General features: G+C 33.9%; 1 protein-coding gene across 5 annotated transcripts in view; it reads right to left on the reverse strand.

The window, feature by feature from the left end:
- LOC123247450 (synaptotagmin binding cytoplasmic RNA interacting protein) overlaps nt 1-17211 on the reverse strand; it is a 33132-nt gene that overhangs the window by 5662 nt on the left and 10259 nt on the right. For all 5 annotated transcript variants that reach the window (XM_044676348.1, XM_044676346.1, XM_044676345.1 and 2 more), the window contains exons 7-10: nt 12839-12974; nt 11776-11981; nt 8706-8855; nt 8190-8311 (exon numbers count right to left, since the gene is read on the reverse strand). In XM_044676348.1, the coding sequence (XP_044532283.1) occupies nt 8190-8311; nt 8706-8855; nt 11776-11981; nt 12839-12974 (614 nt within the window). The remainder of the gene's footprint in view (nt 1-8189; nt 8312-8705; nt 8856-11775; nt 11982-12838; nt 12975-17211) is intronic.

Here is a 17211-nt window from a genome sequence, read left to right on the forward strand (position 1 = left end):
TAGAAACATTAGTCTCAGAACTGATCTCTAAATGATCTCATTTTAACATTCCTCCACCATCTTTATTTACATAATCTGTTAAATGTCAACGACCCCCCCCCTTCCTAGGGATGCACTTTCACTTCACTCTCAATGACCTCATCCAATTTCCATGATTTTTTTATCTCCATAAAAATCTGTTGTGTGAAATAAACATTAAATAAATATGACCAGTCTGAGACTTTCTTCAGAGCTACCTTCCAACATCTTTTAGGCATTTCCAATTAGGGATCTCAAAAAGAACCAACCCATTGGTCCTCCCCATTTATCCCTTTTCTACTATACACATACTACCATATTTCCAATGGCCCAGTTGAAAGCCTAGGTGTCATTATCAACTCCTCACTTTCACTCACTCTACACCTTCAATCTGTTACTAAAATGTTTTATTATTCCTAACTCCATATCATCTTTTCCGACAATCTCTTTTTCTTTAGATGCAGCTAAGAGGTACAATGGGTATTGCACTGGAGTCAAAGAGCCAGAGTTCAAATCCAGCCTCAGATACTTAGTAGTTGTTTGACCCAGACACGCCACTTATCTACATGCTTGTTCAACTATAAAATGGGAGTATAATAGCACTTATCTCACAAGGTTGTGGTGAGGATCAATTGAAAAAGTTAAAAGAACCAACCACAGTGCTTGGCAAACAGTAGGCACTTAATGCATGTTTATTCCCATCTCCTTTACTCACAAAGCCATTTGCCCTAATTTAGGTTCATAACCTCTCCCCTACATTACTGTAGTAAGAGCCTCCCAATCCATCTCCCTGCATGCATACAATCTCTCCTTTCTCATCTATTCCCCACATCTCTACAATCAAATATCACAGGGCAGCTAGGGTAGATCAGTAGATTCAGAGCCAGGTCAGGAGACAGGAGGACCTGGGTTCAAATTTGGCTGCAGATACTTCCTACATACTTCCTACCTCTAAGACTCCTAGGCAAGTCATTTAACCGCAACTGCCTAGCCTTTAGATCCTCTTCTGCCTTGGAACTAATACTTAAAGTTATTGACTCTAAGCCAGAAGGTTTATGTTAAAGAAAATATATATCAATTCTTCTCTTTAGCATTTAAAGACCTTCAAAGGCTCAAATCAATTCTTTCCAGCCTTATTACACATTTCTACCCTTCATATATTCTTCAATACAATCAAACTAGCCTTTTTACTGATTCCCATAGAAAGTATTCCATCTTGAATCTTTGTACTTTTCATCAATTGTTCCTCATTCCTGGAACACATATATTCTATACCTCAAACTCCTAGAATCACTAGTTTCCTTCAAGGTTCAAAGAACAGAGAATAGCTAGGTGGCTCAATGGATTGAGAGCCAGGCAGACCTAGGCTCAATCAGGTCTCAGATACTTCCTAGCTATGTGAACCTGGACAAGTCTCTTAACCCTGCTTGCCTGGTCCTTGATCTTTTGTTTTAGAGAAAGAGTTGAAGGAAAGAAAAGGAAAAAAAGAACACCTTCTTGTAGAAGTACTTCTCAAAGCATCTCTTTTGTATCTAACTATACAGGTCCAAGTAACTTTAGAACAGGGACTTACTTCACTTTTACCTTTGGTAAACCAGTGTTTTATAATGTGCCTGGCAATAAAGAGGTACTTAATAAATGCTTGCTGAGAGACTTAAAAATTAACCAAAAACAGAAAAACCAGTTTGTCTATCTTACCCATTTCATCTAATAAGGGCTTACATGTATAAAAGTGCTTTTAATAACCAACTTCTTTACATAGCTCATGTAACCCTGCAACAACCATGTAAAGTAGTTAACATTCCCATTTTACAGATGAGGAAAGAGACAAAAAGTGATTTCATCATTTGCTTTCAAGGTCATACACACAGTTAAGTATCTGAGGCAGGATTTTAAACTTAGCACTCAAACCACTAGGACAAGCTACCATCTGCAATGTAGAAAACATTCTGGATGAACAATGAGTCAACCAACTATAAGCTTTATTAGTTAACACCAACATCTTAAGCCTTTCATTTGAGTTCTTTCTGTCCTGTAGCTGAACCACCCATTTGTGTTGTCTGCTCAAACTAAAATGAGAAGTCTCTGAGAACAGATACTGTATCATTTTTCTGTTTGTTCCCCTAGTGCTTATCCAGTGCTTGCACATAACTACCTAATAAATTCTTTTTCATATGTTCTTAATAAAACTAGATTTGGGGGGGGGGGGGGGAGGAGGATCAGAAACTCAAATTTCTTTGAAAAAGAACACCACCTCACTACCTTAATCTATTCCCATCAGTTTGCAATATAAAATACATACCACCTTTCAGTAAGGTACCTGATGAGTAATATGCTAGGAATAATGCACACATGCACATAGGTAACCAAGTTAAAATAATATTCCATTATCATAAAATTTTCATTTCAAGATAGTCAATTCATGGTAAGCATATACAAGGCTAAGTATTAAGGAGTCCTGAAGCTTAATTTTTCCAGAGCAGTAAGTGAAATGGGTCCACTAACATCTGAAGCAGTATAAACAGTTTAAAGTTCAGTCATTTAATCTGATTCACTGAACAATCCAGTGAAATAAGCAATTGTAAATACTTTCTCCATTTTACAGATCAGAAACTTGCAGCTCATAGTTAAATGATTTGCCCAAAGTTCCTGGGCTCTTAATAGCAAATTTAGCAAACAGCACTTAAAACCAAGATCACCTATTACTCTAGTTATGCTACCAAGTCCCTCTTACAACTAAAACAACTCAGACTGTGCTATGTGATGGGAGTTAATCCTACATTAGTATCAAATAAATGAGAAAGTGGGACTAGACTATGCTACATGAAAAAAGAAGATATGCTCTTCCCTTGCTTATTAAGGAAAAAAACAAAACTATTAGAAATTGAATAGATCCCCTGAAATGGTGGGAAAAGCAGATGATTCATTTTTGAACTATATCTGTGCTACAATTATTACATCTGTGTGACCATGGGCCTGTCACTTAAAAGCTCTCCTCCTTCATTTTGATCTCTTTTCTCATCTTTGATTTTTATTTCATGGATATAGAAGGCGTCCACTGAGGAAATTCCCCCTACTTATGCCTATTTTATGAATAGTTGTTCAACTTAAAAGCGATATATCTGCCTGGGGCAATGAGAGGTTGTGAATTCCCTGAGGTTTTCTCTAATGTATGCCATTCATCACACTTGAACCCTTTTCAGTTTTTTCCCTCTTGCAAAGTGACTAGACTATGTAACATAAAACACAACACACATTTATATATGATTTCTTCTGGCTCTACAAGTTCTATGAGTTACTGGAAATCAGGAACTAACTTTTAGTGAATTATCTTCTGCAGGGTGAATAAAAATAAAACCATCATATGCAAAAAAATTTCATTCTTTTCCTGGTTCCCCTTTCATAATTAAATATACAGAAATTCCTAATACTGCTAGAAACATTTTTCCTAATTATCCCTTCAGCAATCAATTCCATGAACTTCACACTTTTAAGTCAACTTTTTAGAGCTGAATATGGAGAACTATTAGAGCATTTAAAATCTATTGAAAACTATTTTTTCATTCTCCTTAGTAACATGTTATTGTTGCCCTTTCTATACTAGTAATAGAACATCCAAAATCTATTGTCCTCTATAGCCATTATAGAAAGATAAAGAAACTAAAATTTCATTTAGGATGAAGAGGTTTTAAAAAATTAAAAATATATTATCCCAATACAGCAAATATCATGAAAGAATATATTGGACAACAAATGATCTATTGGTCAACTTTGACTAGAGTTAATATGTAGTGTACTGCCTGAAAAACAAACAGTAAAAAGTTTAAGGGAACTTGGCAGTAACTATAGTTACATATCTCTGACTTCGATATTCATTACTTATCATGCTCAAACCCTTTTTTTGCCTAACATTGCAAAAGTGACTAGACCAAACACATACACACACACACACACACACACACACACAGTTTTTTCCAATTACAATACTTATTCCTCCTTTCCCCAACTCAAATATATCATAAATAACTTCCTAAATTATCCACTAGAATAACAAAAAGACCCAGAATGAAATACTATGGAACTTTTTTGGTTTATTTAGGGTTTTTATTGGAGAGGAATCTTGGGGGGAGATACTGTTTAAGATTATTTGGCATTAGTTTTCTTCTACAAGATTTAATGTTATTTTTTAAGGCTAATTTATTACCTACAGGCCCTTCATCTTCTCAAGAGGAATTTTTTTCTCTAGTAAAATTATTTTTATCTATATACTGGTAATAAAATTCCATTACAACAAAATAATTTTACATGCTTGTGGAGTTATGATGGTATTAAATAAATGCTCAAAAAGTTTCCTTGCATATCTTTCCCATTTTCATTCCCCAATTAATTTTCCGTAATTTAAAACCACTACTTCTGCCTCCCTCCTAGTTCATATACACTAGTTTTCATTTTTTCTTTTCCAAAGAACTACATTCAGAAGTTTAAAATGATTAAGAGTTATATATACCAGTTTGGGGGATCCCAGAGCTAGAAAACTCTTTAAGAGGTAATTTTATCAAACCCATGCCCAAGCAGGAATATAAAAGAGGGCATCTATCCTATGGTAAAAGACCTCCAATAATAGGGAACTCATTACCAAGGCAGCAATTCCACTCCTGGACAAAACCAAAGAATATCAGAATTGGAAGGGACAGGAAAAGCCATCTTGGTGCAACCCATGCATCAATAAAAAGACTGAAAATATAGGTCAAGATATGATTGAAGTGGGCCTTAAATTCCAGTTTATAGAATATGAACTTGATTCTTTAAAGTTTCTAGGAAAGGAGTGACATGAAAGTGATGTTTTAGGAAGACTGATTGGAGAAGACTACATAGGACAGAAAGGCAAGAAATTTCTTCATTTGAGAAAATTTTTAATTCAGCATTTCATTACTATCATTAAATAACTGTCACTTTATATTTTCACCAGCTTAGGATCCCTTATAAATTTATTATGGATCCAGGTAGACAAAGGAACTATGTGAAGAGAAAGAAGGATAAATACCACAGAAGTATCAGCCAAGGTACTTTCCTCCCCTTTCTCTAACAGTGTTAAGAATTTCAGATCTTGTCAGGCCAAAGAAAGAGGCAATAGAAAAGCATTGTCTTAAGCATGTCTACATTTTTAATATATTACAAGCAAAAATACTTACATCAAAAGATTACTACAAATAGTACATCTCATAAAAGCACTTCAAAGTTCTACAAAGTACTTGTATAATTCTAATTTCACAAATAAGGAAACTAAACTTCAGAGGTTGACTTGTTCAGGGTCTTTAGGGCCAGGTTTAGAATACAGTACCTCTACCTCCAAAGCTCAGGGATACATTATAGGACATCAGTAACCTCAAAACTTTAACATTTTAAAAAACACATAACCTTCACATTTTCATTTCACTGTTTTGCTAACTCATTTGGATTATAAATTCATCAGTTATTTTTAGAAAGAATACAAAATCAAAAATAGTAATGCTTAGGATACATCGAGTCAACTTCCATTTTACTTAACATATAACTTACATTAATGTATATTTCTCTTTAAAGTGCTCCTCCAACTTGAACATTTTATTTGAATGATTTAAATTTCCACCTTTCAGCTACTGAGTGATTTGGATTATGAACTATATCCTGTATTGCCTCACACCTCTTTCCCCATCCTTCCAAAGCTGCCAAATATTTGTTTTTCTGTTACTTTTCAGGTCATGAAACTTTTCAATGTTCATTAGCAAAAATTTTGAAGTGATTATGGGGTAGAAAAATGAATATCACATCTACTAATATGATAGCAGACTCAAAAATTACTAACATTGTCAGAATTTTAGTCAAAGAACTCTAATCCACACACCTTAGAGATGTGATAAGTTGGTTATAAAATATTAACTATTTCTTGCTTAAAACCTTCTGAATATCAAGAAAAACTGAAAAGACAATTATAAGAAATGTGATAAATTCAAGTCTCTTCAGTTATATCCACGAAAGAACAAAAACTGAACAATCTGTACCATTGGGTGGACATTCCAGGAATGTTCTAGATATTTCTTATCATGTCCCAGCCCCCTACCATATTTGTGGTGAACCAAAAACTGAAATGCAGATGTACTGTACCTCTAATAGACCAAGCAAATAAAATTAAAAGGCTAATTTATTAATTTACAAAAGTTTTCCTTTAGATTTCTTTTAGCAGCTCAATTTCACAGGTTAACGTACAAATGGGTATGACTACTTGATAAGAGTCAAGTATTCAAAAGTGATACCTATCATACTGAACTTTTCAAAGAAAAGTCATTCATTTGCTTATTTTTGCCCAAGTCCATTTTCTTAGGTCTTAATTCCCAATTTCTATGATTGTTTTTACCCAATTATTTACCTAAGTTAATTAGCTATAAAAATATCAAGAAACTTGTTATACCCCTGAAATACCTTAACTTTGGAGAAAGTAAATATACAAAACCCTGAACAGCAAGTCATTGTCCTTTCAGACATTACATATGTTAAGTTGGATAGTAATTCTTTTTTTGTTCTAACACACACAATAACTAACATTATATATGCAGTACAAAATAGGATACATTAGTTCCTCATCTCATATAATTATAAATATAATAATTATAGCCCCCCATTTTAAACATTTTTAATTACACAAAAAGTCTTATCCTGAAATTTCAGCTAGTATAGCACCATATATACTATAAATAGTAATAAACCCTAAATATCTATAGAATTGAAGAGATACAGTACAAAAGCATAACAAGATGAAAACACTATGCTTACTGAAAACATACATTTGTTATACTTAATAGTTGAAACAGTTATAACTTTAATTTCATAGACTGAATATGATATAGTGAAAATATGCTAGATTTGAAGTCAGAGGGAAATGGGTTTAAATTCTGCCTCTTGACACTTGTTTTATTAAGCATTAGCAAGTTATGTAACCTCTTTCCAAGCTTCAGTTTACTCATTTATAAAATAAACCTTTTAACCAACATTACACTTTTCTAAGATTAGATAAAAAAAAAAAGGTGTTAAAAACACAAAAATGTCACTTTGTATTTACTTATAAAAATTTTTCACTTTAGAGGGCAGCTGGGTGGCTCAGTAGATTGAGAGAGCAAGGCCTAAAGACGGAGATCCTAGGTTCAAATCTGGCCTCAGACACTTCCTAACTGTGTGACACTGGATAAGTCACTTAACACCCATCACCTAGCCTTTACCACTCTTGTGGCTCAAAGACAGAAGGTTAAGGGTTTTAGAAAATAATTTTTTTTCACTTTATTAATAATCAAGCCACCATATTGTGTTAATGTATGAGGATAGAAATAAAAGGAATGAAGCAATCTATTCTCAAAGAGCTAACCCTTATCTTTAGCATGACTAAAGACCGTAAGCTAATTGAGGACAGAGCTTATCATTTGCCTATTTTTGTATCCCTAGCACTTAAGCACCTGCCTGGAATGTAGTAGGTACTTCGTATATGATTACTGATTAACTGAAAAGTCCAGGTTGACTTACAAATGGAGGTACCTATTTACGACTCTCCAGCTGCAAGCAATTTTTCTGAAAAGATTTCTGATGACCCTTAATCTCCATAATACTCATTTATCGTCTACCTATACTGATGCCTGTACTAATAAAACATGCCAAAGTTTAAGGAACACATGAGACAAACATCTAGAAATGGAGCTTAATTTTCTAGATAATCGAGTTGTTACAATTATAACAGATTGTCTTCATTTAAAAGATGTATGTAAACTAACTTCCCATTAACTCTTTTTTTTTTTAAACCCTTAACTTGGAATCAATACTGTGTATTGGTTCTAAGGCAGAAGAGTAGTATGGCCTAGGCAGTGGGGGGTCAAGTGACTTGCCCAGGATCACACAGCTAGAAGTGTCTGCCAGATTTGAACTTAGGAACTCCCGTCTCTAGGCCTGGCTCTCAATCCACTGAGCACCCCCCTCCCATTAACTCTTAAAATTATTGTTGGGCATGTAACTCTTTTCAGATTATATAAACTTCATTAGAAAGAAAAAAAAATTTTAAGTACATCATATAATCAAAAATTGCAAATTAGGACATTATTTCCTGAAATCTTTTCAATCAGACCCAACAAAATTTGCACGTTTATACTTACATTTGATTTTTAGCCGCTTGCCTCTGAGCTTTGCGTTCTTTCCTTTTTTGATCTGGTGGCTTAGCAAAAACAATTTCAATATTTTCTCCTTCTAAGTCTTTGCCATTCATTTCTTCCATTGCCTAAAAATATCAGGTGTTGATTAGTGATAATTAATTTTCAACTCAACAGTTAGTTTTAGAACTTTAGATGTAGTGGTATCCCATAGGAGATAGTCTAAAAAACAAAAAATCTTAACTTGGGGATCAGTGAACCTGTTTTTTTTTTTTTTTTCATAAAGCCACCATAGAATTTTATTAAAAATAATTTTGGTGTATTAGGTATCAATGAAGTGGTCATCTAGGCTCAATTGTAGTATAATAATATTAGTTTAGTCACTTCACCTAGTCATTAATGTCTTCAACAATCTCTAAGGTCACGTCCAGCTTCTAAATTTTGGTTAGGCAATTCATAATTTTAAATGAATGACTTATTTAAATTACTCAAGTTACCCAATATCAATTCCCACTTGTTTACCTTTACAGCACCATCTCTCTCATCAAAATGAATGAATGCATAATCCTTTAGTTTCTTCACTCGTTCCAGTTTCCCAAACTGACTAAATGCTTTTTCTAAAATCTCTTCTGTTACAGTATTGGCAAGGTTACGTACAAATAACACTTTGACCTGTAATTAGAAAAATAAAAATAAAAATTTTCAAAGTGCTGCATTTCCAAAAATTTAAAGCATGAAATGCTTCTATCATGTATTTCCTTGAGAATGAAGGTATATTCTAAACGATAACTAAAACCCCAAAGCTAATAGCCAATAAAGAGGTAATGAGTTAATAATATAAAAGCTTCCTAGAAAGCAAGACATTTTCCTTTTTGATCTTAGAAAGAATAGTAAGATTTTGGTATTGCATTATAATATAAAAACCCATTAAACTACACACCCTTTGGCCTGGTGAGTGATACTACCATGAAGCATATATCCCAAAGTGGTAAAGGACAAGAAATAACCACAAAAATACTTATAGAAGCTTTTTTGTGGTAGAAAAATTGAGTGCCCTTGACTGAGGAATACTTGAACAATTGTTTTATTTGAATTCAGTGCAATGTTATTGTGCCATAAGAAATGAGAAATATAAAGAATTCATAGAAACTTGGGATGACTTGTACAAGCAAATACAAATACAGAGGATCAGAACAATTCACAGATGATAACAAAAGAGAACCAATGAAAGATATCCCAGAAAGAAATCTGACCAATGTGCTGGCTGATGATGTGTGCTCACAAATGAAGGATATCACCTCTCTTCTCACAGTTGAGAAGTGGTAGACTATAGGAACATAAGGAGGTATATACTGCCAGACACATTCTTTTGCTTTGCTCATACTTGGTTAAAATAAAGTATTCTTTTTTGAGAGTAAAGAGACATTAGGGAAGTCAAAATAAAGTTATCAAATGTTGACTTCAAAATTATTTCATCAGAAGAAAAAAGTATGAGCATATTTATTAATAGAAACATTTACAAAATATAAAGTTTTCAATGGAAAACTTCTGTATAGTTGAATAACTCACTTAGAGTGAAACATCTTTTTTTTCCAACCCTTACCTTTCATTTTAGAATCAATACTGGGTTATTGGTTGTAAGGCAGAAGAGCGGTAAGGGCTAGGCAATAAGGGTTAAGTGACTTGCCCAAGGTCACACAGCTAGGAAATGTCTGAGGTCATATTTGAACCCAAGACCTCCCATCTCTAGGCCTTGCTCTCAATCCACTGAGCCACCCAGCTGCTCCCAGTATTGTAACATAAAATATCTCCTTAACCTAAACTTTCTTTAACTGCCTACCAAACCAACACAATGAAGAAACCTTAGACCAGGAAGCAGCAAGGGTATAATGAGAAAAGTACTGTTTCTCTCAAGTAAGATAATCTAGGTGCAGATCCAATCTGTAAAAATTCTTATTGGGTGTGAACAAAACTCACACCTTTTCCTGGCCCAAGTTTTCTTGATAACACTTGAATTCTCTACCAGGCCTTAACTCTCTGATACCAACCAACCAAGTTTCTATCTACATTATAAATTGCAAAACTTTAGAAGACCCTTAATCCCACCCTAAAACAAGGATCTCAAATGCTACCTCAATTTCTAACAATGTGCCTCTGACTCATCAGAAGATGGATTAAAGATAAAGATGAACTATATCTTATATCTAAGTCAACCAAACTATTAATAAAGGAAATTCCTCAGGTGATCAAACTGAAAATTGTACTACTAGCATTGATGTTGATTCTTGAGGTGTTTACTCTTATAGCAATGTCTCAACTGATTTCTGAAGCAGTATAACTAATAATAGCTAAATCTTCTTCAATTGCCACAGCTCAGCTAGGGCCAGAACAAGCACTCACTATTTTTAGGCATAGGACTTTAGTCTAACAAACAATTGAGTTTGGTGCCATCATCACACATTTGCCAAGATTCAGCCTGCTGCTCCTGCTGCTAGCAAAATTTCATACTGCAAGATCCTCCACCATATGGGCTAACCATATATAAAAAATTCCTAAGGCTTCAAACTTTCTACATAGATTATATTTCTAATCCCATTACTAGTTTGTGCTCATACAAGGCTTTTTTTAGTTATCATTTGGAAGACTGTGATGAAGTATAATCATCATAAACACATACCAATAATATGAAAACCCAAAAATCCAGTCTTTATTATAAAATGAATTTCTGAATTTCCTTATAAAGGAATTAAGATCTAAAATTAATTACACAAAACTTTATGCATACATTACACTTACGTGAGCTAGCTAAGTGTATTTATCATTTAGTTTTAAAAAAACTTCCCTGTCCCTCATACACCAACTAATTGCTCCAAAACTCAGAAAATGGTCTTTTACATGCAGAATTTTAAGTCAAGATTATAAGTTTCTTTTTTTATCCTTTGATAAATGTAAATGTATAAAATAATAATAGCTAGGCTTCATATATCACTTAAGGTTTGCAAAAAAACATATAAATTATCTCATTTTATCCTCACAACAATGCTGGGAGGTAGGTGCCATAATTAGCCCCTTTTTACAGATGAGAAAGAGGCTGCTAGGTGACATAGTACATAGAATACTGGTCCTGGAATCAGAAAAACTCTTATTCCCAAGTTCTAATCAGACCTCTGATACTTGTTAGTTGTATGACTCTGGGCAAGTCATTTAACCCTGTTTGCCTCAGTTCTTCCTCTGTAAAAGAAGCTGGAGAAGGAAAAGGCAATCCATTCTGCCATCTTTGCCAAGAAAACCTCAAATGGAGTCAGAAAGAGTTGGACACAACGGAAAATGACTAAACACCATCACCACAGATGAGGAAACTGAGACAGAGGGTTAAGTGACTTGCCTATAGTCAGAGAAAAGGAGTTAAGTGTCTAAGGTGGAATTTGAATTCAGGTCTTCCTTATTCCAAGTCCAGTGTTCATCCAGTGTACCATCTAGTTGCAAAAAGTCCTCCAAATTCTATTATAATTGTTCAAATCTTTACCAGCTACTTTCTTTTCAAAAAACAAGTTTCTATTGTACTTTAAAACATTATTTTCTCAGTTATTACCTTTGCCATGACTTCAGGATCTGGATCTTCTATAGGGTCAGCCCATTCAACTGTGCCCACATTTCCCCAGACTTTCACTTTGCCACTCATTAACCTACGCCTGGCCTGAGCAGCAGTTTTGTGATCTTCATACTCAAGGAAACAAAAACCTCTGTTCTTTTTCTTATCATCCGGTTGGTGGTACAAAATGACATCTGTAAGGCCCTCTGAAATTAAACAACCACCTTGTTTAACAAACTGAATAAAACAAAAAAAACTAATTTTTGTTTTGTTTTTTACCTAGGATGTAATTTTTAAAATTTTGGTCACTTCATTTAGTGGAGTCTTCTATTAAGATTTTCAAAATGAACAGATATGTTGGGGTGTGTTTGTAATGAATTTACCTAAATTAAATTAAGAATTCTCCCCAAACACAAATCATTAAGAAAAATAAACTTTCATGCAATGAAAGCATATGGTATTTTTTATTAGGAATGTTGTTGACTTCTATTAGAATTATTATTTATTTACATGATTGTCTTAAGACAACGGTAATAGACAAATCCAAATATAAATACCACAAGTAGAAAAAATAGACCAAAAAAACTTTCCTAGCCCACACCAAAAATAGGCTTATTTCAATTTTGGACTATTGAATTGGGAATTTTCTTTTAACAGATTTTGCCACATACTTCTACTTAACAAATTATTTGAAGTAGACAAACTTGACAACTGTTTCTTTGAAATTGTGCTTCTCCAAGATAATGAAAATGTAAAAAACAACTCTAGCATGACAAAGAGACATGTCGTCATCTAGTAATTTTGATTTAAAGGAATTAAGTTTTTGGTAACCCCCACAATCCCTGAGGTTCTCGTCTTGTTTTGTAGTTGAACTCTTAAACTATACTGAGTTAATAAGAACCAGATACTGACTTAAAACTCAAATAGTACAACTGAATACATATAGAATAAGTGCAGTATTTTACAAAATCATTTAAATGCCTAAAAATGTAAAATTTATCTCCACTCAAAAAAAAAAAAAAACTTCCACTATAAAGCTAAGTCTTAACTATGTTCAACTTACCTGTTACTTTGCTAAATTCTTCAAGAATCTGCTCCTTTGTTTTACTCTTGGGAATAGATCCAACAAAAAGTCTATTATTTGCAACTGAGATGCAAACACCAATGTGTTTTCCAGAGCGAATTTCATGATTATTATACTGAAAGCAAAAAAAGTTTTAAATTAACTTAAAAGTTACTCATCTTTTATCTGAGTATCACAAATTCTGTACAATTCTGTAAAGCCATCTCATCAATTAACATATGTATCAAATATAAAAAATTGCACCCTATGCATATGGAACTATGTAAAGCCAGAAATATGACTAGCCTCAAAAGCTCCTATTAAAATAGCTTAGAAAAAGTATAAACACAGAACATACATAAAAACAATTCATAAGTTTTATGAATGCATTAAGGTAAACAGAGTTGATTGTCTTGTAAAACTAATGAATTACAACAAAAGTTATCTATAAGCCCATTTCAGTGCATAAAAGTGAACTTGACAATCACTACTTCTCTACCCCTCCCAATTCCTGCCACTATATCTATTAACATGCAATGTAACCAATTTACTAGTTTCTATTACTCAGCAAGGTTCTTTTCTATCTGTCAGCAAAACATCCAGGGAGGAGATTAACTGGGGGTTGGTAACAGAGAAGTAGGATGAATTATTCTCTCAACCTGTACCCCTCCACACCCCCAAAAATAAATAGCAAACTTATTTTTAACCCCTTCTTTCTCTCTGTACCTCATAATGTAACAGAATTTCATACTTTCCTCAAATTTACAAAAAACAGTAGTAATCATGAGCACCCCCAAAGATAAATCATCTATAATATAATGCTGAATTGTGCAAAGCAACTCAAGATACATAGTTCAAGCTCCACAGTCTAGAGACAAAGACTTATAGAGGTTACAAGAGAAGCAATTTCAATATTCTATGACAGACATCGTTAGTTAACACATAGTAAGCACCCAAGAAGATAATACTGAACACAAGTCATGGAAGAACCAGGGTAAAATTACCTCATTATATCAGAAGCAATATTATCATTTTGCATAGTTTCCTTACTACAGGAAGCAGTTCCCAAATATTACTTGTGTTTAGGTTAGGGCTAAAGAAACAAAGGACCAACAGGCCTTTGTTTCTTTGCTTTCAAATTTATTAAAATTTATTGATGTAATTTATGCTAATAAAAACACTGGACTACACACTTCACATTTATAGGCTTCCTTTTCTCAGATTTTAAAACCCGCTTCTAACATTTAAAAATAATTTTTTAAAAGACTTGCAGCATGGCCTATGAAATACTTGCAACAGTAGCTTGTCACAACTTGTTATACTTGCTTCTACATTTTTAAATTAGTTTAAGCAAATTTATCTGTGTGTCCCCCCAAGTCTATATGTAATCATGAACTGTACAGTCTGTGTTCTCAATATACTTTTGAGAAGTCAATCACTATTGAGAAGTCAACCACATTACCAACAAGTTTCTTGGGTTTTCTTCATGGTCTAGACTCAAAAGTTACAGAAGAATGTTATGATTTAAGGTTCTTATTGGCCCTATGATTTCATAGCAAATAAAGTAAAAACAGTAAAATTTCACATAAATAGCACTTAGTAGACTCAAAATTCTGGAGAGCAAATCAATCATGGTCAACTATTCCAAACTTTTCATTACACCACTGAGAAAACTTGTGTCCAAGGCCAAGACAAATCTGAATATTCTGAAACCCATTTCAGTGATCTTGCAACTATCACAAAGGATTATGATTAAAGCCTTCTAGGATCAATAAGGTTCTACTATAAAAATACTGTAATGGGAATAAAATCACGACCAAGTCATGTAAGCTTTTGAACTTAAGAAAAATCCCAACAATTCTCTATCTGTAAGTGCTGCATACTGCTAAAACATTTGCTTTCTGGTTAAATGAACTTAAATACTCCCTACAGACAGTTCGCTCCTCGGCAAAATTTATACTCCAACGTAAACAGGCAAGTACCAAAGTTAATTAAATTTCAAGGTAGCATATTTTCAATTTCCAAAGCAAAGGGGAAAACTCCATTTGTTGAACCTTATTTTTCTGTCTATTGTAGAAAAACGTAGATTTCATCCATCTTTTGGTAATGTAATCAGTTTGGAAACTGTGAATGAGACTAAGTGGAGCATAAAGCAACAAGCACAATATTAATAAGTGGTTCAGAACCCACCCTCTGCCTAGCCATGTAGAATAAATTGATGCAAAATTTTGAAATTTTGCTAAAAGTAGATACAGGGACAGTTAAGGGTTTGCAGCAGAAGCTGAAAATATTCTAGTTTAAGCATTCATTATTAGCTAAATATGCAAAAATTTGTAACTAGTAACAAAGCTTACAGGACTTTGTCCCTCAAAGAACAGAACTTAAGACTGCTGCTTCCAGTCTTATACCTCTCTATTCCCCCTTCTGACATGAATAAGGTCAAAAATGGAAAACACCTCACTTTGGGCATGGTTCCTACTACAGCTCAGCTACCTCCTGGGTTACAGCTCTATTTTCTCAAATGTCACCTACTCTCACTCAGAACATGTCCTTTCTGCTTCCTGACTCTTCATATCAGGCCACCAACTCCAGCATATTCTTCTGTACTATCTTTCAACATAGTCCCTTTTCTGAGCTGTCACCATCATCTTCTGGATTATTTCTCTTAGGGTACATCCTAACTCTCATTATTGGCCAGAGCCTCTTCCCACTCAATTATCTCCCAAATATCACTATCAAAATATGCTTCATAAAAACATCTACTTTCATGATATCCCCACCTCACTTTTGTGCTTTCCCAGATCCCTGTTATCCAAAGTTCAAATTCTTTAGTTTGAAAAGGAAAGTCCTCCAAAATAATTACTAAGTTAAAATCCCACTATTAAAATGTAATGGTCCCTAACTCAATAAGCTTAATGCGATCCTTCTGTCCTTTCAGCAACCTCAGCATTTACTTAAAGAGAATTCATGGTAAATGTAGCTGTTGCAAAAAATATACATGATAAATTAGCACAGACTGATGGAAGGAGTATAGTTAGGAGAGGATACTAGTTATCAGAAATGTTTCAAAAGGTTTACAAGAATTTTTAAATCTACTGTGACAGAAGTGACTGCTACTACTAATTACAGTAAAAAAGAGGGTTAGACTAACTGGCCTCTCATACCACTCCCCCTTCAGCTCTAGAGTGGCTATCTTGACATGGTGGTCAGTCACAGGGGAAGAAACCAGAAAAAAAATCATTGACTCTCTAGTGCAGGGGTCAGCAATGTATGGCTCTTTCTGCAAGAGCCATAAAGTCAATTTTTTTCAAGCGCTGTTTCAGGAGCGCACATGGTGAGCACTGTAAGGTTCTCATGAAATTACATTTTAAAAAATGTGGCATTTATGGCTCTCACGGCCAAAAAGGTTGCCGACCCCTGCCCTAGTCAGAGGTCCTGGATTAAATGACCTTAGACAAGCCAGTTAACTCATGGGTCTCAATTTATTCATCTACAAAATGAAGGATTTAAACTAGATGGCCTATGAGCCTCTTCCAATTCTTGAGTGTAATGTCTTGAACCAATGATTACTTGTTTATGTGTAGACATCTTTTCTCTACGACTAGAAAGGAAACTTGTTAAGAAACAGTCATCAAAAGATCTGGGTTCAAATCTCACTTCAAACACTTCCTATGTATATAACCATAGTCAAGTCATTTAACCTCCCCAGAACCTGTTTTACTCATTTATTTAAAAAAGAAATAAAAATAAGGACTACCAGTTTCACATATTTTGAGCAAATATTTTACATTATTAAGCTGTATAAATTAATTATAGGGACAGCTAGGTGGCTGAGTGGATAGAGAGCAAGGCCTGGATTCCTAGATTCAAATCTGACCTCAGATACTTCCTACCTATATGACCTTGGGGGGAAGGCACTTAACCCTAATTGCCTTAGAGCCAATACTTGGCATAGAGTCTTAAGATGGAAGGTATGGGTTTAAAAAAAATTTAAATGAGTTATTACAGTCAGTTATGATTTCCTACAGTTAGGAATCAAGTCAGTCTTCATGTTCTAGACTTTTGCTTTGCACGTAGAAAGCATTCAGTAGATTGAATGGTATAAGTTATTCTTTCAATTTTTTAGATCAAGTTCCACATCAACAATACCCACAGAAATTATTGTATTATGAAATTTTGTTTCTTACAGATGAAAATGTAAAGACATTATTGGCAAAGCTTTGAAGACCTCCTTGGTAAATCATTTTAGGACTTAATCCATATCATTCTTGGCCCAAAACTTGTCTATGTAAGGTTTTTCCTCTCTTCAATACTTACTTAATAAAATATATAATCTCAAGAGTTATAAACTAAGTTACCAGAATTATTTCTCT

This window comes from Gracilinanus agilis, chromosome 4, assembly GCF_016433145.1.
Source record: "Gracilinanus agilis isolate LMUSP501 chromosome 4, AgileGrace, whole genome shotgun sequence".
NCBI lineage: Eukaryota > Metazoa > Chordata > Mammalia > Didelphimorphia > Didelphidae > Gracilinanus > Gracilinanus agilis.